Source organism: Lygodium microphyllum, chromosome 17 (assembly GCF_053477565.2).
Source record: "Lygodium microphyllum isolate KBCC chromosome 17, Lygodium_microphyllum_v1.1.10, whole genome shotgun sequence".
NCBI lineage: Eukaryota > Viridiplantae > Streptophyta > Polypodiopsida > Schizaeales > Lygodiaceae > Lygodium > Lygodium microphyllum.
In genome coordinates this window covers 21,677,883-21,705,622 of record NC_141151.1, presented here as the reverse complement: position 1 = coordinate 21,705,622, position 27,740 = coordinate 21,677,883, and the positions used below count along the sequence as shown (strand labels likewise).

The 27,740-nt window shown below is 39.7% G+C and overlaps 1 protein-coding gene across 4 annotated transcripts; it reads left to right on the top strand.

Moving 5' to 3' along the window:
- The first annotated feature begins 13 nt into the window (after positions 1-13).
- LOC148021667 (ethylene receptor 1-like) lies at positions 14-24,068 on the top strand. 4 transcript variants are annotated; one of them, XM_087697151.1, is made up of 8 exons: positions 14-164; positions 241-1,040; positions 1,477-2,482; positions 2,599-2,967; positions 3,122-3,388; positions 3,544-3,668; positions 3,774-3,968; positions 23,225-24,068. In XM_087697151.1, exons 3-8 carry the CDS (start codon positions 1,589-1,591, stop codon positions 23,580-23,582), a joined length of 2,208 nt encoding a protein of 735 aa, XP_087553277.1. In that variant the 5' UTR covers positions 14-164; positions 241-1,040; positions 1,477-1,588; the 3' UTR covers positions 23,583-24,068. The 4 variants fall into 4 exon arrangements, 2 of the variants coding, with proteins under 2 accessions (XP_087553277.1, XP_087553276.1); XR_015694374.1 differs by having other exon boundaries at positions 17-1,040; positions 23,225-23,671; positions 23,758-24,068; XR_015694373.1 differs by having other exon boundaries at positions 17-1,040; positions 23,225-23,671; positions 23,746-24,068.
- The last annotated feature ends 3,672 nt before the right edge of the window (positions 24,069-27,740 follow it).

The window sequence follows — 27,740 nt, the reverse complement described above, 5'->3', positions numbered from 1 at the left end:
AGTCTGGAGACCTTTGTATGCAACCTCAAGCCCTTGAATGTAGCCTTTGTTTGTATTATGTATGTTATGTATGTAGAGCTATTAACTTGCCTCTGCTAGCCAGCACCGAATATGGGCTCTCGTTCATGAATGTGTTGCTCGTCATCTCTCTCTCGTTCATGAATGTGCGTTCTCTCTCTCTCTCTTTCTCCTCGCCCTTCTCACCCCTCCATCCCTCTTCTCTCTCTCTCTCTCGTGCAGGTGCATCGGGAAGCCATCACTCCTCCCGCCGCATCGCCTCCCCGCAGTCGGCCTTCAGTTCGCCACAGCCGTTGCAGTGACACTCCTCCGCTATTGCTCGCAGTTTCCGTCGGACGGCGCAGTTTTTCAACAGGTGAAGCATTTATCCAACAGGCGAAGCATTTTTCCAACAAATCATGCCGCTCTGAAAAGTTTCCAGCGCTTTGTAGTCCTCCTATTTCAAGTCAGAGAGCCTCGTTACACGTGCTGCAGCACAGCTATTGCAGGAGTTTGGCTTGCCCTCGCGAGTGACGGGAAATGCCACACTTTTGAACTCCAAGCAGGTTCCCGAAATAAAGAACAGTTGAAGCGGCCACAGTTCTCGATTGGCGATAGGTAACGCCAGGATCGGAAATCCGTTTGCCAGTGTCTCGATTAACCAAGTTATCGGGACCCACGGAAGATATACAGCAGGTCATCTCTCAAAGCGTGGTTCCAGGAAAGAAAGAAGAGCAAGCAGTATAGTGCAAAGTAATGGTTTTTGGAAGTCCATGTTTCATTAGGACGTTACCTTAACGTGGTTAGATCGCTTCCACTGGTTGCATATCTTTCGACCAGAGATTGAGGTAAAGAGGTCTGTACATAACAGGTGATGGCAAGTCTTTGCGTATAGTATCAAGAACAGATGAAGAGATAAGGCTTTTCAGACATATAGAACCAGGACAATAATCAGGATCCACATAAAGCAGCTCAAATTGACCATTGATAACCTTACCTCTTGGTTTCTTTCAGGTGTCCACAGCTACAACACTACAACACAGGCAAGCATTGCTAAATCTCTGTGGTCTTGCTTTTCACAGTTTCCATTCTTATGGCAACAATTGTGCAAGATCTGCAGTATACAAACATATGTACTGTAATAGGGAGTTGGTGTGAAAATTTGTGCTCTGGTAGCTCTTAGGTTGTGCTCATCATTCAAATTTTGAGCCCATAAATGCTGGAATACACACACACACACACACACACACACACACACACACACACACACACACACACACACATGCACATGCGTGCCTGTGCACACACATTCACATGCACACGTGCATGTACACAGAAAGAGATGCACGGATATGTGCACACAGATATGCAAGTGTGTGCATCTGTATAGAATGAGAGGTAATGGAGCAAGCCAAATTGCTCTTAAATTCACCTGTTTGCCTGAAATTCTTACATTTTACATAATGTGCTTTTGGGCAGGTTGATGGTTTGATCTCTGGGAAAAAGACTATGGATTTCAGGCCTGATACTAACAGCCAAGACCAAAACTTTTGACCAGTTTGAGGTGTGGTGTTGGAACCATATATCAACAATGGACTGCGATTGTCAATGGTCACCTGATGATCTGCTATTGCGATATCAGTATATCTCTGATTTTTTTATAGCCTTGGCATATTTTTCAATCCCTTTGGAGTTGATATACTTTGTCAAAAAGTCAGCTGTCTTTCCATATCGATGGGTGCTGGTACAGTTTGGTGCTTTTATTGTGCTTTGTGGGGCAACTCATCTGATTAATTTGTGGACATTTGGAGCTCATTCACAGACAGTTGCAGTGGTCATGACAGCTGCCAAGGTCTTGACAGCAGTTGTTTCATGTGCTACTGCACTGATGCTTGTTCATATCATCCCTGATTTACTTAGTGTAAAGACAAGGGAGCTTTTTTTGAAAAACAAGGCCGCGGAGCTTGATAGAGAGATGGGAATGATCAGAACACAGGAAGAGACGGGGCGCCATGTGAGGATGCTGACCCAGGAAATAAGAAGCACCCTTGACAGGCACACGATTTTAAACACCACTCTGGTTGAGCTTGGGAAAACTCTAGCACTGGAGGAGTGCACCCTCTGGATGCCTACACGAAACGGGTTGGAGTTACAGCTTTCTCATACGCTCCGTCAACAGAATCCTGTCACTGTGACTGTACCAGTCCATCACCCAACAATAAAACAGGTCTTTAGTAGCCATCGAGCAATGGTCATCTCTCCTAACAGCCCAGTGGCAATGATGCGGCCTCGTGCTGGGAAATATATGGTCGGTGATGTTGTTGGCATGCGTGTACCATTGCTGCATTTAAATAACTTTCATATTAGGGACTGGCCCGATCCCTCTAAGAGACCTTATGCTCTTATGGTCCTTATGCTTCCATCTGATAGTGCTCGCAGGTGGCATGTACATGAACTAGAGTTGGTGGAAGTAGTGGCAGAACAGGTGTGTATTTCTTGCATATCAATGTTTGCTGTTGTGACCCACTGCTGCATGCCCTTACTTAGCTCCTGTTTGTCAGTCAAAATGTTGCTTACAACTGCTATTTCTGTTGTGGTCAGGTGGCTGTCGCTCTTTCACATGCTGCCATATTAGAAGAGTCGAAAAAGGCACAGGATCTGCTTATGGAACAGAACATGGCTTTAGACATGGCACGCAGAGAAGCTGAGACAGCAGTTCGAGCAAGGAATGATTTTCTGGCTGTTATGAATCACGAAATGCGCACTCCAACTCATGCGATTACGGCTTATTCATCTCTTCTACAAGAAACAGATCTCAATCCCGAGCAGCGGTCTATGGTGGAAACTATTGTAAAGAGCAGCAGTCTCCTGGCAACTCTTATCAAGGATGTTCTTGATCTTCCTAGGCTGGAGGATGGAAGTTTTGAGCTTGAAGTTCAGAACTTCAATATTGCCTCTGTTTTTCGAGAGGTACCCTTTAACATAAAATATTTCCTTACACTGTTTCTTCTGGTTCATGGCTTCAGTGAAATTGTCTTCCATGTGCATTGTCTGTGTTTGTTCCTTATAATTGACATTCTGAAGGTATTATAGGAGATTGATGTGGAAGGGTCTGGATTTGCAGGTCCTGAATCTTGTGAAACCCATTGCTCTAGTCAAGAAACTTTCTGTCTCTCTACATTTGGATCCAGAGCTCCCAGAGTTTGCTAAGGGTGATGATAAGCGTCTGATGCAGACAACTTTGAATGTGATTGGGAATGCCATTAAGTTTACCAAGGATGGGAGTGTAGCATTGATTGTACGTATGGAACGAAAAGAGTTTTCTAGAGATCCTCGAGTACCAGACTTTCAGCCAGTGCATGGAGATGGTCATTTTTATTTGAGAGTGCAGGTATATTCTTATATTATGAAATGACTCTTTTCATGGCATCCAAATTTATTGATCTGTATATCTCCTCATTTAGGCTTCCTACCAGCCTGATATATTCTCATCTCATTTCTGTTTACTGAAGAGGGTTTGTAGTTACTGACAAAAACTGTTCATAGGTCTGTGATACTGGGCGTGGAATCAATCCTGCTGATATTCCCAAGCTGTTCAACAAGTTTGCACAAGGTGATGGGGGGCCCAGGAACTATGCTACTACAGGGCTAGGTTTGGCAATATGTAAAAGGTTTGCCCTGCATCAACCAGACGTACAATTCTACTGTTTTTTCTCTTTACTAATGGTCTGTTATGATGTCTGGTTGTTGCTGAATCTACAAATTTTATGTTTCAGGTTTGTCAATCTGATGCAAGGGCATATTTGGATTGAAAGTCAAGGGTTTGGAAAGGGTTGCACTGTGACATTTGTTGTGAAACTTCAGACTGCTGACCAGCAGCATGAAATTTGCCAAAATGGGCTTTTGCTTACAGCTCCTCCTAGCCGGACTGACTTTGCGGGACTCAAGGTCCTTGTGATTGATGACACCATGTGAGTTATTTTGCCTGATAAAGAAGCTAGCAGTTTTTGTTTGCAGTTTGGTAAATTCTGTTGGCTTCCTGCGATGGGTGCTTACCAACCTTGCTGGTCCTTGTGGCTAGCATTCCAAAGTATTTATTGCCAAGTGACACTAATGGAGCAATGACATTGAATCTAGTGTCTGTTGAGTTCCATTTTAATAAAGGTAGTACTGCATATACAATAGAATCAGCACAAAAGGTAACAAGTTGATTCAGATTGGCTCCTTGCTGAAGCATTGCATGGTTTTTGGTGACCTGAGTTTAGAAAGGAAAGTTTCTAGGGCATCTAGGCAGGGTGGACTCGAGGTAGGTGGTCATGAATGGTGTATAAACCTTGTTTATGAGATAAGCAAGCTTTCGATGGCTTCATCCAGCTGCAATCCTCTAGATACATAATGCTCAATGATTGATATAAGTTCTCCCCATGTAACTTTGGTTAGGGGTAGACTATCATCTTGTTTAAACCATTAGATGTTGCAGCTTAACTGCCTTTAATGCAGAGTGTGAGCAGATATTGTGTATCCCATAGGAGCAAGCTAATTCTGATTGACACAAGCACTCACCTTGCAAGGTGGAGTTCCATGGTACTCCAGCATACCAGTTTTTTGGAGAACAAAAGTATTGAAGCCTCCTGCTGTTTAGATGTAATATGTATGGATATATGACATCCCAAATAGTGCAATCTGATACCTGGAGCTGTCCTCTAATAGACCAGATGGCATGGTTCTTGTGTTAACAGAGTACATCTCTTGGGTGTCAGAGTCAGTGCATTAGTGTGCATTTCACTTTTTATGCCAGAGATTTTGTGGCTGGCCAACTTGTATTTTGGGTGCCAGATTTTACTGGCTGATTGGTGTTTTCTTGGGGCATTATTTCAGCCTGTTTATAGGCTGCCCCTCTCCCACCTTCATTCACCTATCAGATACACATCCTACAGCACAATCGCTTCCAAGCTGAGAGAGGGAGACTGGTGCACACTGCCGGTGACTCATTGCTCGTGCCATTGTATTGTTCGTGAGCCTTGGTATATGGATTCCATTACCCAAGTCTATTCTCTTTGAGTTCTTGTGTTCTTGCTGTTCTCTTTTCTTTTCTTTGTGTTCACTGCAGTCTATATCAATAGTGGTCTCTTTGCTTCTGTCGCTCCACACTTTTCTGACATGGTATCAGGGCTGGTTCTTCTTGGTTTTTGAGTGCACGCCTGTTGTGTTTGATTGCTATTTTCAGGTCTGATCGTACTTGCTGCAACAGCTTGTGGTTTCTGTTGTCTACATCCGGGCAGGCTTTGGTGACACTCCAGACTGTTGGGCGGAAGTTTTCAGCCTACATTTTGCTGCTGCTCCCTGTGTTTTGGTTTTACAGACTGCATTGCGATCAATTTACTGCTGTCTTGCTAGGAAAATGGACATTTTGGATCTATTGCTGATGATTTTGTTGTTTCGTTGTGATTTTCAACTTTTTTGTTTCCATAGATTTGCTCTTTGATAGTCTGCATTTTCAGCCAAGTTTGCATTCTCAGCCTGATCTTGACATACTTAGAGGATGAATTAGACATGTCAGTTGTTGTGCTTCTATCACCACTCTCTTCACCTTTGTTCCTCTCTCTATACTTTGCATGATATTGCTTAAACTATTGAACTCGTGGTATCGGTCTGTGTCTCCGCAAGTGCCTTTATCTAAACCCTTGTTTTCCTTTATCTTCTTTGCACATAATGTAAAATGGCACTTTCATGTTACTCTATTGACAACAAGCTCAAGGGACCTAACTATCTTACTTGGGAGTGTTGTTAGGAAAGCTTGGTTTGTGTAGAAGCGCATATGGTATGTCGTTTTTAGAGCCATCTTATTTCCCTGGATACCTTCTCCTATTCCTGATGATTGGAAGCATTTCTTACTTGGGAGACAAATGATTCCCACACGTACTTTGCTATTCTTTGATGCATCTCTAAAGAAGTTCTTTCAATTGTTACCTCTTGCAAGACTTCTTCAGAAGTACGTGAGAAGTTATAGCTCATGAATGAGGCTTTGTCAACCATGCAAGCTGTGACCCTTTATGGTCAACTTTAGACTATCGAATTTGAGGCAATTGATACGATTTAGTCATTCCTTGTGACACATACAAGATAAGCTTCATCACATGTAGTGTGTCCTTCCAAAAGCACATCTTGTGGGGATATTTCTCTACAAGCTTTCTCATGAGTTTGATGGCGTGGCCAACGCGTTACGAGCTTGGACATTAGCAACAATTGTTAGTGTTGAGTATATGACCTCTATGTTGCGTTAGCATGAGGCTTCTTTGTGTTTATAGGGAAGGCTAACATCTTGATATGGTAGTAATGAGGATGCTTTTATAGTTTCAGAGAGGGGTGACAAGTAGAAGAAGGCACATCGTTATTATTGTAGCAAGAAGGGGCATCTTTGAAAGGATTACAAGGAACTAGCGGTACATTGGAAGGAGGAGGAGGAGGAGACACATCGTTATCATTGTAGGAAGAAGGGGCATCTTTGAAAGGATTACAAGGAACTTGCAGTACATTGGAAGGAGGAGGAGGAGGAGGAGAAGAAGAGTGGGGACTTTCTCGAAGAGTCATCATTGTCATTGTCATTGTTGTCGTCTTCCGACTTGACTTTGACTCAAGCCCTTTGGCAAAGGCAAAGGCCAAGTCTATGGAGGCTTTCTCTTTTGCAGTGAAGGCTAAGGCTATTAAGGCCTCCTCTTTCGCCTTCTAGCCCTAGTGGTGCTAGCTTGCCTTACGACTCTGAGACTCTCTACTGCACAAGAGAATTTGAGAGGATGGTGGTGGTGGAGCATCTCAGCCTAATTGATATGCATGTGTAGTGGACCGAAGTTGTGGTTTGCCACATGCATTATCAAAGGTTGGCATGTTTTGAAATCTAGGAGCCGGGTTGACTTCTAGGCTCATGATGGGCTGTTTTTGTAATAGAGAGCACTCTTTGCTCCTAGTCTAAGCTCACGTGAGGGGACACTTTGGCAGTTTGGCTGAAAGCAAGGAATCCATGTCATGATGTGCTTTTTGTAGAGCTGGTTCGTGATAAGCATTGAGATTCAACTATTTCTACTTTTTGTGGTCAAGGTTGGTACGATCAACATTGACAACAATGTCTTTTTGTGAGAGTTAGTGTGAAACTAGACTTCCTTTCGTGGATGGGTGGTAAATCCCTGATTACAACTTAATTACAGCAGCAAACAATAAATGCAAATCTGAAAATACAAATTTATCTACTGATCTTGGACAATGCACACCCAATGGGCCTCAAAATTGGCACCCCTTTCGGTATTTCTTTAGGTTTATTGAAAAAGAAGTTGATTTACAATGGGATTCTTTCGATCCCCTTTGCAATCCAAACTCCCCTTGCTGTCCAGAGTGACCAGTATGTCTTCAATCTAATTTTTCCCTTGATTCAGGCACTTAATTGGCTTTCACCCACTTCATAGACGATGGAAATGCCCCAAATTCAATGGCTAGCTAGTCCTCCACGTGAATTTAGCTTTAGCGCGATCCTCTCCTCAACACTAGTAGTACTTAGAATAAGTTAGCTTGTTTTCAGCCCTGGCATTGATTACTTGAGCATAATTTTTTTCTAAAAGTTTCAATGAAAGAGTCAAGTGCTCTCCTTCAAGGCATTCAAAGCATTAAAGAGGAGAACTAGTATGTTCGTGAATAACTTCTCAAACTAGAAAGAGTTGAGAAGCTTAAGGAATCCAAGGAAATAAGCCAATTTGCTTTCAAGAGACAACCATGTGAAATAATGGAGCCATTTAAGAAGCCCAACTACTTCCAAGGGGCAAAGTGAATTAAATGAAAAGATTTAGTCTACTTTCAAGACAAAAGAAAGAGACTATGATTGAAGTCCATTATCTTTTTTAAAGTCATATAGTGCCTCTTTGATGGACCTTGGTCCCTCATCAAGTGACGAACAATTACACATTTCTCATGGAAGATTTCATCACCAACAAGGCGGTATTTTTCACCCTCATCTCTAGCTTTATCCCCAAACAAGTCGCTATCTTAGGTTGAGAAGAAGATCGGATTCAACATGTAGGCTAGCTTGCTAAATCTTGATATTTTTTAAAACTTTATTAAGTTTGCAGCTATACTTTTCATCAATCTTGCTCACACTTGGTGGACGGGATTGGAATACGATCATGTTGCCGTGAAGTTGTGGAGGTCCATTGCTTGCATGATACAAGGCCAATGTCTTCCTATTCATTTTAGAAGAGATGTAAGATGGAGTGCATTGCCTCTAGCAATGAAAGAAATAGTCATCTGATGATTGTACAAAGAGGTATTGGAAGTAAATTTATAGTTCTCTTCATCTATTCATCCTTAAATTAACGACCAACAAGTTGATGAATCTCACTCTTCTAGATGTGATACCATTTGTTCCTCTTCATTTCAAAAGAGATGCAATGATAGAATGGGATTGACTCTAGCAATGGAAGAATGGGTCATCTAATGACTGTACAAAGAGGTTTTGGGAATGGAGGTGAGTGAAATTTGCCTAAAACAATATGATGTACTCATTCATGGAAAAGCTTCAAATAAGATAACACAAGATAAAATGATCCCTCCCTCTAATCATTCCTATTGAAGATAAGGTTTTTGTTATTGATGAATGTGCTTTCGATCTAAAAACAACAATGGATCGATTTTCAGCCACTCTTAAAGAAGTCCAAGAGCAAGCTGACAAACAAAGAAGATATTTGGTTTTTGGAAGGGTTCAATATGATTTGTTGAAATTTGATAAAGGCAAGTTGAAATAAGGTTCTCATTAAACTTCATCTTTACCAAAGCTATCTAATAGATACTTTGGATCCTCCAAAGTAATTGACAAACAAAATGAAGTTTTTTATAAACTTGAGCTTCTTGCTAATTGCTAAATACATGATGCTTTCCATTTTAGTTTGCTCAAGCCTTACAAGGGACTAGAGCTAGAGGAGCTATTATTGAAGATCCCCCAGGTGTCCAAGAAATAGAAGAATTCTTTGAATTAGAACAAATTTTGTTTCACAAGGATTGAACCACAAGAATTGGCCTTGTGACAAAAAATCTTGCTAAATTTAAAGATTTACCCACATCAAATACAAAGTGGGTAGATGACAAATTCATGAAGAATTACCCCATAAGCTTTTCAACTAAGGATAATTGAAAATAACTAGAAGGTTGGTACAACACATTAGGAAAAGAACTTGTCTCTTTTTGAATTAATGTGCTTAGTCAACTAATTTAATTTGTTTGCTTGGTCAATGGTAATTAATAGATATCTAGAAAATTAGAGCTGGTCGTCAATGAGTGGTCATTGGTTATGATGTATCCACGCAATGGGTTAGACACTTCCATTTACATGACCCAAAAAAGGATTAACACCTTGGAGTTTGGGCCAAACCTATGAGAATAGACAATTACAATTAGAAAGATGACATGCTCTTGAAAAGTTTCTGTAATGTGCATGTGTAGGCTAATAGTTTAGAATGCACATATCTTTGATTAGAAATCTCATATTAAGATTCTATAATTGTCTTTGCAATGTATTCGAAAAGAGCTTCATACGGTGTCCATATTGGTCTTGAATCTTAGGAAACCTTTGATTGGCCCAAAAATGCTAATCCTAAGAAATAGAAATGATGTTCTAAAATCATAAGCTTATTGTGATAGTTCTTGCTAAATTTGGTTGTTTCTACCCTCGATTGTGTGAAGAAATACCTTAACATAGAAACATAAATGAAAATGTACGATAAAGCATAAACTCAAAAGAACATAATTAGTAATTCAGAGACAATGAACACACCGGAATTTGAATGAATGACTAAATATTGAATATACAATGCTCATGCAGCAAAGAAACCGTGCAGGAATGAAAACTATACCTTGAACTTTGGTGTCTCAAGAACCCAAGCAGAGGCCCCGAGCGGAGAGTGTGTCATGTTCCTAATGGATCTCGAAATGCAGCAAAGGCAGTCTCCAAGAGTCAAACACCAGCAAATGCGGCTATGGAATTTGGATCTAATGCAAATAGACAGTGAGAAGAGAGAAAAATTGAAAATGCAAGTACTTGAGGAGAGAGAAAAATTGGGCGATAATAGAAAACTAAAATGCAAATGCTTAAGTGGTCCTCTCAGCAAGGCGACAACAAAATAGCAAGGTGATAGTGTTTGGATGGTCGTTAACCTTTTTCTTTGAGAAAAAAAGGCCAAAAGGAAAAGGAAAAAGAAAACTGCCCATCTTGCCTTAACATACAAGGCTAGACAATCTAGCAAGTTGTAGTACAAAGTGGTCCAGAAGTAGTCGCTAATTGTGGAGAGAGGTCACCAGGCAGCAAATGCAGCAACTGTGGGGCAGGATCAGTAAGGCGATACTTGGAAGGTGAGAGAATAGCAAAGTGGAGGTTAGAAATAGGTACCAGACTATCGTGAAATACTATTTTTGCAGTTGCCTAGTGTAGGGAAGCACGAGAGTCCCTCGATTCACCTCCCAGCCATGCTAAGGAAGATGCAAGAAGAAGTGCGTATCGAATCCTGCCAGTCATCAATTTCTCATGAGTTATACTAATTTATAACTCACTTACTTAAGGCCTTGTTTCCACTTACTTTCTAAGCCCCCGGAACCCCGTACGGGTGCCCAACTCCCCCGGACGTTCATCTCTCGTGCTATTTCCCCATAAGTTACAATCATTAATGTAATATTTTCTCCCCCTTAAGAATCGGGTTCGTCCTCGAAAACGATACTTGGAAGGTCTAACTGAAAATTGGGAAACCAAGGTGCTTACTTGTTCCCATGTTGAGCTTTCTTGTGAACAATCTCTCCATTTTACCAAACATTCTTGATAAATAGTATGCCTTGCTCGTCTATTACGAACATTTAGAATTCTTTTTGGTTCATGTGGAATAGATTGGTCACTGAATAGCTCCTCAATCTTATCATTTAAGACTAGATTATCGATATCACCCAACTTCTTTCTTAGCTTGCTTACATGGAAAACTAGACGTGTTTTACTACTAGCAGGTAGTTGGAGCTTGTAAGCCTGTTTCTCCATCCACTTAAGTACTGTGAAAGGACCACAATACCTGGGTCATAGCTTTGGACATCGTCTGGTTTTCGTTGTTTTAGTTTGTCTAGGCACTTTAAGATAGACCAATTCCCCTTCTTCAAAGAAGATGTCTCTTCGATGATGATCTACTTAAGCTCTAGCTCGGTCTTGAGCTTTCTTAATATTTTCTTAAGCAAATTTTAACATACTACTCATATCCTCCAAAAAATCTTTTGTTGCTCGAACCTTTTCCTTATGCAATCCTACTGCATGAGGAGCTTTGGGCTGAAACCCATACATTAGCATAAATGGACTATATCCAGTGGAAGAGTGTTTGTCACTATTTTATGCAAACTCTGCTATCGGTAAATACTGTTTCCAATTAGTTTGCCTTTTACTTACATATGCTCTCAACATATCTTCGAGGATTTGGTTAACCCTTTTAGTTAACTCATTAGTTTGTTGGTGCTCCGTCGTGCTCATGCTAAGTTTAGTATTCAACTTCCTAAATATAGCACACCAAAATTGATTATCAAATTTTCTATCCCGATTAGAAACTATATTTGCCAGAAGGCCATATAATCGGTATATGTTTTGTATGAACAATCTAGCTAATTCTGGTGTTTTAACATCAGTTGAGTTAGAATAGACCTAGCCATTTTGGTTAACCTATCCACAATCACCCACACAGAGTCGTGCCTTCTCTACGTCCTGGGTAACCCGACAATAAAGTCCATGAAGATACTTTCCCATTTTCCTGAAGGAATCTCTAATGGGTGGAGATGTCCTCCCATTTTCAATCTTTCAGCTTTATTAACCTGGCACTTATTACATTTGATCACATAGTCAAGGACGTCCTTATCCATTCCAAGCCAATAGAACTGCCTTTTAATAAGACTACAAGTCTTATTAAGACTACAAGTCTTATTAACTCCTTGACGTCCCGCACTAGGGGTATCATGACACTCAAAGAGTATTTGGAGCCTTATTTTTTCATCTTTCAAGACACATACCCTACCCTTGTAGAGTAAATAACCATTATCAATGGTAAAATTCTTCCACTTGAATCCCATTTGAGCAACCCCTGATACTCCATTTCCTTGTTGAACATCCTCAGATGTTCCTTCCTCAGTGGAGGCCCTTCCATTTGGATCCCCATTAAAAATTGCCTTCCATATGTTGGAATATGCCGGATCAACTTGGCATTTCCCTTTTAAGGATTCAAGTAAATTGGAAGAGAATTGAGTAAAACTCAATTCATTTGAGTGCATTAGCCATTATATTATACTTCCCTTTTCTATACCTTATCTCATAGTCGAACTCTTGGAGGAGTTTGGCCCATCTGGCTTTACGCTCTTGTAGATCCGGTTGGTCATTAAGCCACTTAATACTTTCATGATCAGACAAGATCAAACGTTTGGCACCGTACAGACAGTGCCTCCATTTCTTCATTGCATGTACTATTGCATACAACTCCCTCTCATAAACGGAATAATTCCGTTTTGCACGGTCTAATTTCTTGCTTTTAAAAGCAACCGGTCGGCCCTCTTGTAATAAGACCGCGCCTACTGTCTTGTCACTGGCATCAGCTTCAACCACGAATGGTTTATTGGGATCCACAATTAATAATACTGGAGTTGTAGCAATAGCTACCTTAAGGTTTTCAAAACTTTCATTTTGGTCAGTTTCCCAATTAAAGCTCTTCCCTTTCTCTTTAAGTTGGTCCGTCATTGGAAGAGCTATCTTAGCATAATCTTGAATGAATCTACGATAAAATCCAGATAAACCTAGGAAGATCTGCAGCTCTTCCAGGTTCCTTGGAGATGGCCATTCAATAATTGCCCTTATTTTTTTTGGATCCATCTTGATTCTCTCTTTCAAGATAACATGCCCCAAATATTTAACCTCTTGTGCGAAGAATTCACATTTAATTTTCTTCGCATAAAGGAAATGGGTTCTTAGCAATTAGAATACTAACCGTAAGTGTTCTAAATGTTCTTCTTTTGATTTACTAAAGATCAAGATATCATCCAAGAAGACTGCTACAAAGCGTCCTAGATAGGGCCATAACACACTATTCATTAGCTTCAGAAATGTAGCTGGTGCATTTGTGAGGCTAAAAGGCATCACCAAAAAGTCATAATGCCCATATCTAGTACGAAATGCCGTCTTAGGAACATCCTGGGTCTTAATTTTTACTTAGTGATAGCTTGATCTTAAGTCAATCTTTGTGAAGAATTTTGCCCCTTGTAATTGATAAAAAAGATCTTCCATTTTGGGCATAGGAAGTTTATTCTTCACTGTTATCTTATTAAGTACTCTATAATCAACACAAAGTCGCATAGAGCCATCTTTTTTCTTCACCAATAAAATTGGCGAAGCCCAAGGTGAATTGTTGGGTTGTATAAACCCCTTATTAAGGTAATCCTTGATTTGTCTTTCGACTTCTTGGTGTTGTGTTTCACTTAGCCTGTAAGGTGGTTTAGAAACAGGGCGTGTATCCCTATCTATGTCAATTGGGTGATTTATATCACCCCTATTTGGTGGAAGGCCACTAGGTAAGTCAGATGGAAACACATCTTTAAATTCATCTAACAAACCACTTAATTCATTATTTACATTCAACTCACAAGCATAAGAAAATTGCAGCTTTATATTACAAGAAGTAAAAGTGCCCTGTACAAGGAGGGACCATAACATGTATACCTCACAAGTTTTCTTTTTCATCAACTTCGATATTTCAAGGAAACACATCAAAGGGTAAATTCCAGTGTATTATGATGATAACTACGCTTTAAGGATGGTTCCAATCCCCATAGCCACTCACTCCCTAGAGCAATATCGGCCGTTTCCATATTCATAATTTGAAAATCAAGCTTATCTTTATATCCTTGGATCTCGATTTCCAAATTGGACACAATACCTTGTATGCATGCTAAATACATCTGAGATCCACTACATACAAGAGCTATCCACAATTGGAGGAGTGGAAATGCTACCTCCCCCTTGAGCCTCAGGTAATACTCCGGATCCTTGCTTTGTTGAACTTGAGTGAGCCCACGAACTGAAGTTGGCTCTAGCTAAAAGGCATCTAGGTAAAGCTGCAACAACTAAGGATGGTTTGCCAAGTCATCCTCTTCCATCCATTTTGCATCCATTGGTGAATAATTTTGAAACTTCACCAAATATCTCCTGGAAACTTTATCTCTAATATTTCTTTCTTCATGTGCCAAGATTTGCTTAGATACCAAAATCTCATCCAGTTCCTCAACCTTAGGCTGAATTTCAGGAGACATATTCTTTGGTACATCACCACAAAAAGGCCTCAACAAACTGACATGAAAGGCATTGTGTATCCGGCAGCGTGGAAGTAATTTTAGCCAATATGCCACATCACTGATCTTTTCCAATATCTAGAAGGCCCCATAGTATCTCATACTTAACTTTGGATACAATCTCTCTCTTCCTTTCATCTTTTTCAGCCTTTCCTTTTCAAAACGCAACAATATGTAATCGCCCTTTGTAAATTGCAAACCACGTCTATGGCGATCAACTGCCTTCTTTTGCTTTTTATGTGATCTTTGAAGTGCATACTTTATCTTTTCATAGGATGTATCCAAGTTTTTCACATAAGAATCAGCCTCAATGATCTTATTCTTAGTCTGCCATCCTCAATCACCTCAAATGGAGCTTTGCCAATGGAACTCTGCACTGTATTGTTATAAGCAAACTCAACTAAGGGCAAGTATTGCTTCCATTGTGTCTTGTGGTCTAAGACATAGCACCTCCAAACATCTAACAATGTGGAATTTGCTTCCTCAAATTGACCATTTGTCTGCAGATGGAAGGATGATGATAATTTCAGCGTGGTACGTATATTCTCAAACAACCCCTTCCACAATAAACTGGTCATCTGAGGGTCTTGGTCATTAACGATCGACTCTAACCTACCATGATACTTAAAGATATGCTACGAAAACAATCATGCCATACAATCAGCCTTTATTTTCTTCCTCACCAGAATGAAATGGGCTTGTTTACTAAACTTGCAAGTGATAGTCCATATCCTATCATACCCTGATTTTGACTTTTCAGCTTGTTGCCTATTGGGATAGTCCCTTGCAATGTGACCCTCTTGTTTACAAATAAAGCATTTATTTGCAGCCATCAATTCCCTATATTGTGCCAATGTTCTCGAATCATTTCTTTGTTGTTTTGGCCTCTTTTGAGGCTAATTTTCAGATCTGCCCCTTTTCTCAATCTTAAACAACTTTTTTATTCGGCTTCTCCCCACTCTCTAGGAAGCCCAAATCCTTCCCACACAGCAAAGCATCTGTTGTAGCAGCAGTCTCCATGAGCTGAGATATGCTAGACAATGGATTTAATGCAAAAATCCTTGGTTCCTTTAGGCAACCCACAAACATATTTTTCCACTTGCTCATGAAGGGGTGCCCGACGATGAGAAGTAATAGGTAGTAATGCATCTCAAAACTTCTTATTATATTGCTCCAAATTCTTACATTTCTTAGTATCCAACTTATTGCAAGCTGTCATGATGTCCACCTCAAAGGTACTTGTTAACCAATTCGATGCAAACATTTGCTTGAATTGTACCTATGTTGACGGTGCTCTCCCTCGCACCAAAAGAGTTGCCCACCATTGTAATGTATTCCTCTTTCAAAAAGTGGCTCCCTTTCGGATCTTTGAGAACTCGGTGAAGTTTCCCTCCAAATAGGCTTCATCAAATTGTTGAATGAAAGTCAAAGCTTTCAACCTATCTTGTGCACCACTGAAGGACTCTTGTTTTTCACTGCTTTTCCACCCTTTTCATAGTCTTTTATTCCCCGTTTGGGTGCCAAGTTGTCATACACTGGTCGTTGCTAAAAGGGTGCATTCGTTGAATTAACATTAAAACTAGCACCAGACGAAGCATTCACATGACCAATACTCATTCCTTAAGTTCCATAAGCTTTGGGGGTTGTAGATGTATTACCAAAAATGCTACTTTGTGCCATAGGTATCAAGCCAATGCTGCCATATATAAGGTTTTGCATATTTCCAACCATATCGGAATACATTGGGCCTTGCACACTATGCATTGGCTGTTGCATACCATAGGGATTTGTGCTATACATTGGTGTATACGATCACTGTTCAACCATATCACAAAAAATTGTGCTACCCCCAAAGTGTCTTGGCTACCCCATCATAGTATGCATGTCGATGCTTGGTTGACCAAAATCCATTGGATTGGTACTTTCATGATGGCCTTGCATTTGGATTCCTTGCTTTGTAGGTACTAACTCTTTTGCTTTCATAATATCTTTGGGAGTTTCAAATGAAGGCTTTGGCATTTTGTTCGATGCACCTTATTGTTTGGATGATGTAGAAGATGACTTCTTCTTATTGCCCTTGTTGTCCTTCAAAGCATTCAAAATCGGGTGAACTGAGGATCCTTTGCCAATTCAGCAAAGAGATTTGTTACTGTTCTAATCCGATTCTTAAGTCGGTCAACAAATTTCTCTTCACTTTGTTGGTCATCAATGTCATTATGCTTTTAAGGCTGTACATCTTCCCCAACAACAACATTTTTAATGTTTGAATCTTGTCCAAGATTAGGCATTGCATTTCTTTTATTCCCATGTGAATGTTCATACTCAGAGGCATTAGCACTACTTAATTCCATTTGAGTGTATGAATATATATTATTGTAATTTCTCAGATGAGAGCAAAAATCAGCACTAGCACAAAGCTTTGGTTTGCAATCAAGTGCCTTAGGCCCACTAAATCAAGGGATTGAGTGGTATCACAACAATGAAACCATGAAACCAACTTTTCTTTTTGAAGATGGTGGTAATTCTTTGATTAAGTACTTAATTATAGCAATCAGTAAATAAACATAAATTGAAATGCACAATTTTCCTTAATAATCTTGGACATTTGGATACCTTGTTAGCCCCAAAATTGGCGCCCCTTTTGGTATTTCTTTAACTTTGATTGCTAATGGAATGAGTGCGAGCTGAGAGTCCATAATCTCCTTTGCTGTTCCAAAAGCTCCTTGTTGTAATAACAATCAGCAAGCAATTTGGATTGTTTGCCCCTTGACTTTTCACCTAGGACTTGCACAATTGGAACCATAAACTAGCCAAATGTTGCCCTAATTTACAATGAATGGGTTGGCATTTGAATTCAATTCCCTAACAATTACACAAATTTCAGGGTGTTGAATTCAATGTACGATGCCTTATCCTATTGGCATGGGTCCCTAGGTGAACGTCAATCATTAATTTCTTTAAAAATTTAGGGTTTACAGTTGAAATCCTCTTGCTGTCCATCAAATATGGTTGAGATCTGCATCAAATGGTTGAGAAATGCTGAGATCTTTTGAGAAATTATTGGAAAATGAGAGAGAGAGAGAGAGAGAGAGAGAGAGAGAGAGAGAGAGAGAGAGAGAGATCTGATTTTCATTGTGAGAAAATCCTAAAATTTGCCTTCTGTCTGCTCCAACTTGCATTTAATGTAGTCACCTATCGCCAAGCATGTTCAAAATGTTGTCACTTGGTCAGCAATGTTATTGCCAGCCTCTAGAAGGTGTCTCCTTGCTGTCCCTTGCTTGTTGAGGCTCCTAGATGGCTATCATTTGTGCAACAAATTGTTGTTCTTTGATGGAAAAATTGACCAAAACAGTTTCCCTCTCTCTCTCTCTCAGCTATAAACTAACTAAATGGTTGAGACCGAGCTCCCAAAAACGCTTTCTTAGTTTGCATGGGCATTTTTTGCCAAGTGGCAACCTTTATTGACATTTATTGGCCAAATAACTGTCCTAGGGTCAAAACTGACACCAATTGATCTCCAATGCATAACTGGTATAATTTATTACAACTTACCCACTCCATGCTCGGTGTTCTTGGCCCGTTACTATGAAATAATTGCCATGTGCATGACATGTGCTAAACAACCTTGCACATTTGATTAATAACTTAATTAAGTGTTATCGGCAAGATTAAAGCATCTTAAAATTACACGGCTTTGTGGCACAAAATCCTAATTTGTGCCCTAAATTAGGGTCTACAACAGAGATTTTCCAATATCTCCACCTTTGATTACTCAAAGTGTTGGATTTTGTTGAGATAACTTGAGAGATGTTTAGGGGATGAGAGCAAATGTTGTAGATGGAGAAATTTCAGAGTTTCATCATAAGGAAAGCTAAAAAATTGTTGCTGCCCTACTCAAACAGCCATAGAAGGTGTCACCTAGAGCTTAGGATCACAAGAAAGACTCTTGCTTCCTCTTGTATGCTGTTACTTACACCAAAAACACCTTGGGCTGCTGTCGTCTACTCTTGGAGGGCTCCAAACTGTCGTGACTTGTAGGACTGGTCCATGTTGGCTGCAAATCACATTAGTAGCATCTTCTTGCTCTCTAACAACCTCATTTTCTCTCACAATGGCTGGAACAAACTTCCACTATCCCCTAAAAACGTTTTTTACACTTGCATGGGCAAGTTTTGTCTAGTGACAGCTTTCTAATCCCATTTTCCAGCATTATCTATTCTATTGAATTAATTTTTAAAAGATTAATTCTATAAATTAATATCATAATTATTCTAGTGCTAAAAAAAGTAATTTCACCAGCTAGTAATTAAATTGCATAGGCCAATTTGTCTTCCAAGTGTGTCAAGTAGTTGACCCTTAGATTGACATTAATTAATTAATTATCTAATGTCTAATCTCTAATGTCACCATTGATATTTATGGCAAATAAATTGGTCTAGGCCCAAATCTAACACGGGATACCTCCCAGTACTTGTGAGGTATAACTTATTACAATTTTTGCCTTTGATACCTACTAATATCTCAAGGTCCTATGAAACCAGCCTTCCTTCTTGGAATGGGTGGTGATAACCTGATTTAAGAGTTAATTACAACAATAAATAAATGCACATAAAATGAAATACACACTTTACCATAACATTCTTGGACAGTAGACACCTTGTTGGCCCCAAAAATTGGCGCCCCTTGCGGTATTTCTTTAGCTTTCATTCAATTGAAAGGAGTACAACTTGAGATTCTTCAATCTCCTCTTGCTAACCAATTGCTCTTGCTGTCATAAATGTCCAGTAAGCCTTTTGGGTCATTTGCCCCTTGTTTCACCCATGACTTCTTCTCCAATTTGACACTTGGCTGGCCAAATGCTGCCCCAAATCAATTCGGGATGGGTTGGCTCTTGAAATCCCTTGATAATCTTCAATTATCAGCTGCTGATTTTAGTCCCTTGAGCCTTCAATCTTTGGCACGGATCCCAAGGTGGTTGCTAAACCCTAATTTCTGTTGTGAATTAGAGTTTACTGCAGAAATTACAGATCAGCCCACCAAAAATGGCTGAGATCTTTGAATGGCTAAGAATTGTTGAGAATGGCTGAGCATAGGCTGAAGGAAATGAGAGAATGCTGTAGAGAGAGAGAATTTTGAGATTTGTCGCGAAGAAATAATCAAAATCAGTTGCTACCCTGCTATACCAGCCCCAAACGGATGCACCAACAACAATAGGAGCATCAGAGATTGTGATCTTTAAGAGAAAGTGCATCAGCAGCAATTGTCAACTTCCCAAGGTCAAGAATATGCAATCTCCATCACCAAAATGGTCTCCAATGGCTGGGAATTGGCCCCAAAAGTTGGCAGCAACAGTCCAACACCTCTTTCCAACAGCTCCAAAGTGAAAAAACGAGATTTTCCTCTTCCTTCAGCCCTATTTAGCCTTTCCCCCACTTGCATGGGAAAGTTTTTGCCAAGTGGCAGCTTTCTTAATCCATTTTCAGCAATTTCCAGCCATTTAATTAATTTTCAGAATTAATTAATTCTGAAAATTAATTTAGCCCTTAATCCATGCCCAGAAAATTGACCTTGCCCATCCAAAAATTAATTGGCTAGGCCATTTGCAACCCAAAGTGGTCCCATGCATTAATTGACCCTGGACAAGCATTAATCCATTAACTAATGCCTAGTCCCTAGTGTCACCACTGACACTTAATGGCCAATTAATGGTCCTAGGGGCAAACCGACATCAAAATTCACCTAGAATCTAACAAGTGTAACTTGTTACAACTTTTGCCTTTGACACCCATATTTTTCACAGGGTCCTTCGGTCTTCAACTGTGAGAAAGTAGCTTGCACCTCACATGTGCATCTTTTAATTGCACATTTGATTAATCCTTTAATCAAATGTCAATTAAACATAAGCAAAGCATCAAATTTTCACATCCTTGTGACATTCTAGGTTCCACACTATGAAATAATTAACTTGCATCTCACATGTGCAAGTCACATTAGCACATTTGATTAACTTTTAATCGAATGCTAAGCAAAACAATAAGATTTTGTGTCCTTGTCACATTATGTTTATGTTAGCTCAATAGACTGTTCTTAGCTAAAAAAAGAAAAGCCATAAAGAAGATACAAGTGTTAGGGCACTTGTTATTCAAGCTTCCAAGTGTCCCTCCACTTGTCTCACTTCATGACATGTGGTTGGATACTTTTTTGGTGCTACTTTACTCTCCCTGCTTGCACTAAGTCTACTTTTCTCTTCTAAAAAGAGTTCATTTCCTATCCTTATAGATGAAGTCTACTTGCTGAAAAGTCATGAATAGTAGCTAAAGGTAGCCTTAAACTTGGTTACAGCCATCTCCCTATTCATTTCCCACCCTTTCATCATCTAGTCTCTCAATTCCTCCCGTCTTTTGTTGCTGTTTTTTAGAACAGCAAGCCTGTAAATCCATCTTCAGCGCTTCTTTACAAGCATTTCCTTTTCTGCGTTCTTCTTTTGGATCGACACAACTTTCCAAACATTTCGCCTTCTCTTCATCTTTTTTGGATCATGATGGAAGTTATATTGATATATAGCTCTACGGCTATGAAGAGAGGCTGATCTTCTCTCTCTCCTACTCTCCAATCTGTTAGTAGTTGGTTTGTTTGTTGCATCATAAATTTATGTATGTTATGGCATGTGTGCATTTGTGCATCCGTGCATGATTTATGAGAGGGAGCTGAACTTTCCTCACTCTTAGGTTGATTCTAATTTCTCATTGAGCTCAAGTTTAAAGTACTTGGATTGAGTAGTAAAACATTCCTTTGGAGGGGGTGGCCCATCTTCAACCCCAACTTTTCACCATCTCTTTTGTGTGTCTATGGTTGTAATTTTCTGAATATTGTTGTATTCAGCTTCAAGTATTTGCTCTTTCCATTTTCTTGAAATGTGAAACTGGAAATAAGTGAATATTATAGTTAATAATGTACGGGGCACATTACATTGTTTGGGGTGTTTACTCTCTCTTTTGAGCTACACCGTGTTCTGCTATTACTGTTGCTTGGGAAAGTGAGATCCAATGGTCTTGCAGTTGGGCTAGGATGAGTAAGATCCCAAATGATCTTGCGAATGAGAGAGAAGGAATCTAAGCACTTGCAGGTAGAATACTTCCCATTTAATATGACTTAAAAGTGCCCACTTGTGTGACTGGATCTGGTGCAGGATGGGAGAGGTGCTTGCACCGAGTCCTCCTGATAGGCGACTTAAGTGAGTTACAGCTTTTAAGGCATAGCAAAATATAGGAAGACATTGCAGAGTTTGTTAGGATAAAGGGGTACAATAGGCTTGCTAATGGCAAGTGATGATGAAGGGACAGATGCAGGTGGTGCTCGATGTTGGAGCTGCAGGAGCTGATGCGAGTGAAGTGGTGGCAAAAGAGTGGAGTGATGTCAGCAAGGGCAAGCACGAGGAAGGCAGTCTGGTTCTTGGAAGGCAGGCTAGTCCAAGGAAGTTGACTTAAAGGAAAGGAAGCTAGGAACAAGCAGGATGACCCAAAAGCAACATAGCTTTGCCAATCAGCTTTTTTTCAGTCTTGTTCTAGGGAGATACTTGTCATATTCCTACTTTTACAGCTGAGCAGAAATCTCTGTCCAAATGGCATCTTCGCGGAGAGTTGATAGTCCTCTAGAAGACAAAATCTTTTCACTCATCTAGCTTATCCTGCATGGTAGCACATACAACTGTCATCAAATATAGGTTATGTAATACAAAACTACCATAAATCCAAGGCACCAACGAGCCAAAATATTTTACTTCGGGCAGGGCCAGATCATTATGCCTATTTGTAACACAAGCATCTTACTGCCCTTAATGCTCCAATTCACTGCCAATAACGACTTGTAGATTTCGTATATTGTGAAATAGATACCGTATTACAATTAATGGAAGTCAAGTAGGCAAGTAAACTATGCTTAGGTCTAGTAGGTGAGAAAGCACTACACGGAGCTTGCTGAAAGTTAGGCTTGATAGATCCAGAGCAGTGGTACTAAAGGTTCTGGGGATGATTGGAGTGGATTTATTGATAACTCTTGTAGAATACTGTGCATGTGTTCTGAAGTGAAAGTATCATAAAGGGCCTTGAAGTTCTTCCAACTCATGCCGGTGCTAGGTCATCCTTTCTCACAGTTGTGACTAGAGTGATGCAAGGAATTTCCTTCCTCATTTAAACTGCAATCAGTGCAAAAGAGGGTTTTTTTCATGTGTTATAAAGTTTTGTTTTAGGCTTGCAGCAATAAAAGTTTACCATATCCCGATTAGAAAAATAAGAACCATAGACATCAAAAGCAACAAAATATCACTTGGATAGCGAGCTTTGTACTCTGCAACCAGCAAGAAATCTTTCAAATGCCGGTATTTGAGGACGATTTGTAACATGCACAGGGTAGAAGGTTGTCAGTCTCCTACAGATCCTCTTGAGACTTGCCTGCTTAAGGGACCCTCACAAACTGACGTCTTTACCGTTTGAGGTTACAAGTGCAGGTTTTAATAGCAGTGTGGAGCAACTTCTAGCCATCTGCACACTAGTGTGCAGTTGGAAAAACACAGAGGTTCAATCACAGGGATAAATATAAGGGAGCAGTGTAAAGTTTGGTTGGCACATGGGTTTACTGTTATTTGTATTCATCCAGCCACAAACAGTGGGATTGGATTAAATATTTTCTTGAGTTGAACAGAAGTAGTTGTAAATTGGCTTACTTTAGAGTAAGTATGTCTCAAAAGTTCTATTTATATCTTTGTAAATGAGTTTTTTTTCATGTGTCATTTCTACTGCTTTTTGTCTGATTTCGTTGAAGGCGGCAAATGCTTTTTTTTCAGGGTCAACCGCATGGCAACCAAGGCTCTTCTGGATCGTCTTGGATGTGATGTTACTACTGCTAGCTCTGGCAGGGAGGGTCTCTTAGCTTTCTCGCAAGCTGGCCACAGCTTTAAAGTGTTGCTTGTTGAAATATGCATGCGTGACATGGACGGGTTCGAGGTTGCTGCAGTATTAAAGGAAAAAATCCCCCTTCTATCAGAAAGACCCTTGATTGTGGCTTTAATTGCCAATACTGATTCTTTCACACGGGAGCGATGCTTGAGTGCATGCATGGATGGTGTACTATTAAAGCCATTCTCACTCGACCAGATGAGAAGTATGCTTAATGAGCTTTTGCATAGGGGGCACAGCTTGTGACTGGTGCTTATGTTCTGCAGCATTGCTGCTTCTGTATCAAAAGAGCCCGAAAGTGAGGCTTTGAGCGGAGGCTCCACTTGCGCAGAAAGGTAAGCTCATTGTAAATGAGCAGCATTGAACAGATTTACTTTTGATTATGTTGTGATTCATGACTTTTTTGAAGGAATGCGTGCAGCTGTTCAGAACTTGTATCATATTGCTCTCTGCAGTCTGCTTATGAGCTTATGACTCACCTCAAAGAGTTATACTGACAAGATACCATTGCTTTCTTCATGCCTAACTGCACAGCTTTTCCCTCCAAATGAACTAGATCTGTGAAATGTGAGCTCCTGTGTTCGGGTACTAAGCTGCATTCATTATTGCCAGCAAAGTCAAGATTTCATTGTATAGCTGATTTAGACCAAATGATATCTCTGGCTGGCCAAGCACAGCCACTGCATATTTGGAGAGTTTCCTAGCATACAATTTATTTATTTTACTTCTGGTCATGTGGGCAGACATCTGGGAGTCTCTATGAATTCTTTTTGCTAATATATGTGATGTTTTCTCCCAATGGATTATTGTCTTTGTATAGCAGGCAGTATATAGCATAATATACATGAAACAATATTGAACTTTTGTTGATCATAATGCTAGCTTTGTATTAAGATAATATATACATGCCTTAACAAAGGACTACGAGCTCAAACTGAACTTTTTGAGCTTCAAAATCGTGGGATTATCCTTACAACACATCTTACTCACTTTGATGGCATATTGAGCAGATTTCTCTAGCCTTGACTCGAAACTTACCATGGGGATGGCTCAACACTTCAGGATTCCTACTTTTCCAAATATGCACAGCTAATTCTCTAATGATGTTCTATAGAGGCAGTAACACTTAGGCTCATGTTGCCATTGAATCCAAAGCAAAAACTTGTTTGTATTGCAACCTATCCTTGACACTTGCTCTATTTACCCACTCCTGAAGTTCCTTCCCAAATATCATAGCATACTTGGAACTCATAGCCCCTAAAAAGATGGTGAATTGTTCAGCTTCTACATGGCACAAAGGACACAGTACAGGAAGCCGAGCCCATTTAGTCAACTGGCTTCTAATTGGCACCAACCTTTACAATTTTCCATAACAAGAAATTAAGCCTAGCCTTGACTGCTTGTCCCTAACTTATTCTGCTAAATATCTCCATTATATAATTTCCAATACTCATTGGACTTCAAGATCCACTTCATACCATAATTTTCCTTATTGAATTTGAATCTGTTCAGAGGAGTTGATCCTGTTTGCCAATAAGTAAGCTTGTGCTGTGTAGTTAGCCTTGGTGCTGAAGGCCATACTTCCTCCTTCCTCACTTTACATTCATCCTTGGAGAGTCTATAGTGTCTTTTGATCTCTTCAAGGTTCTTCCTGTCCAGCATTTTGCATTCCAAAGGTCTGCCGATTTCGTAAGTCTCTTATGCATGGATTGAGCTGTCGTATGGGCAAATAGAGACAGCAATAACATTACCATTATATGCTGTCAGGCTGAGTCATATTGACTAGCAAAGATGAATCTTCCTCAATTGTTGAATCTGTCCAATCAGACATCTTTCAAAATACTTAGCCATGCATTTACAATGGAATAGGCCTCTGATTCCTTCATCACTAACTTGAATTGTTTAGGAAAAAGAACATCCAAAAAGTCCAATACCGTCTCATATCTTATCTGCAATAGACACCTTCAAAATGTAATTGGGAAGCAAAACTCCCTAAGGTTGTGGGAACAAAATGCTCTTAAACCATTTTCGTTATAGATGAATAGCTCTTTTTTGCAATTTTGGGATTCCCACATCCCCTCCATATGCTACTACAAAAGGGGAATAGGCCTCTTCCAACTCCTTAATCACTAACTTGGGTTGTTAAAAAAAAAGAACATCCAAAAATTCAATACTTTCTCATCTTTAACTTGCAATAGACACCTTCAAAATGAAATTGTGCTAATGGTTGTGGAAACAAAACACTTTTAAACCATTTTAAGTAGCCCTTTTTTGCAATTATGGGATTCCCACATCCCTTTCATATGTTACTCAACATATTTACAAAAGGGGGAATAGGTCACTTCCAACTCCTTAATCACTAACTTGGATTGTTTAGAAAAAGGAGCATCCCAAAAGTCAACACTTTCTCATCTCTTACTTGCAATAATTCAACATATTTTCATCAATCGTGTTTGTGAGCCAATTGCATCTATGCTTCCTCATAATGTCTAAACTATTGGGCGTTCCAAATTTGTAGTAGTTTTCAAGTTCTAATGATACTTACGCCAAGCTTTTTAAGGACATCATTAGTCCATCCAAGTGTAGTTGAAGGACTTGTTTTCTCTAGGCTCACCTTTGACTTGGGACACGAGAACTTGTCATAGAGATCTAAGAGTTGTTGAATATACCCCTTATCTTCTTCCACACTATTAGCATTATCATGAACAAAATTATGCGAACTTAAGGTAGATCTGTTTGGAATTGGCAAGCCCTTCACGACTCCCTTAGATATTAAGGGGTGAATAATCTTTAGAAGAGAATTAGATGTAATTGCAAGCAACAATGAAGAGAGGGAACACCCTTGTCAAATTGATATTTTGAGCCGGAAAGGTTCCTAGAAATACCCATTGAGGCATGGAGAAGTAGATGCATTTGAGGATACTATTGCCATTGCCATCATACCACAAAAACTAGGGCTAAATGCAAACTTATTTTGATGTAGGACTAAATCCCATTGTACTTTGTGTCGCTAGAATAAGTTTGATGTTCATAGCCAATGCTTTTGCCATTAAAGCATGTATTGTATTTTAAGATTCTTTGGAATTGATTTGATTATGCCTGCATTAGCGAGTTTTGAAAATTTCGTAGTCTTTCTTCACTGCACAAAAATTCTAGCATGTTTAAGGACCCTCCACAAGAAGTCCTTAATCTCTTGTAGATATTTTTTCTTAATTTCTTTCATGTCATTGGTTATAGTTCTTCAATCAACAAGCCTGGTTGCTTTTTGGAATGATTTGTGGGATTGGTTTTAGAGACTTGAGTACCCTTTTAGAATGTTGGTCATCCAACGACGGTCTTGCACCAATGAGGTCAAACAAAAATATGTGAGAGCTTCATCAATTAATTGTGTATTCATCTCTGACTACTTGCTCATGTTCCAATTTCCACTCCAAATTGCCTGAAACCGTTTCTTCTTCCTTCTGGTGTTCAAAGATACATAGGGTGACCCTACTCTTAATTGTTGAATTCTAAAGCCTTGAAGTCTCAACTTTTCTTATTTTTCCAAGTGATCTTTTACTTCTTGGAATAAGTTATATACAATTTTACCGTTTGGTACATCATTTAGTTATGAATAAGGTATGTGGACTTGAGACACCATTATTATTCATTTATTAGCATGAGTTTTCCTAGTCTCCTTGCAAACTTTAACGATAACATTGATTTTTACATCTTAATCACTAAATTTGGTATTGATTGCCATTCTTGCTACAGCCAGGAAATTGAGGTTGTAGGAGAGAGTTGAGAGACATCTAAGCTTGAAAGGTGGCAGCCCTTTGGAAGACCTCTCAAACAAGATACAACCAAACTTGATGAGCAATGGAAAATGATAAGGCGCAACAACTTTTGATAGCACCTCTGCCTCGAGAAACAACATAGAAATACATTGTCCAATTGCACGACCCTCCAGGATGTGTTACTAGGTTTACTCCTCCCATAGCTCTTCTCTTAAGTGAGATATTAGGGATTAGTGGATCTAACTAAGAAGCTTCTTGGCCATCTTCTTGAGATTAATCCTTTAGTAGCTCTTCTCCTAAGCAAGATACTATTTTGGGGTGGAGCATTCTCTTTGTTTGCCCAATGCTGATCTTTAAGCATGCTCTTTTACTCCTTGTCCTCGTCTCTCTCCATCATGTGCTGAAATTAAGTTACCTATATCATAGTTATATTGTGCTAAGTTGTGACACTTTCAAATACAAATAGGGGAAAAAAACCCCCTCATCATATAATTTAGTTAACTATACATGGAGAGCATAAGTGTACGTGATTGCTTAACACACACACACACACACACACACACACACACACACACACACACACACACACACACACACACACACACACACACACACACACACACACACA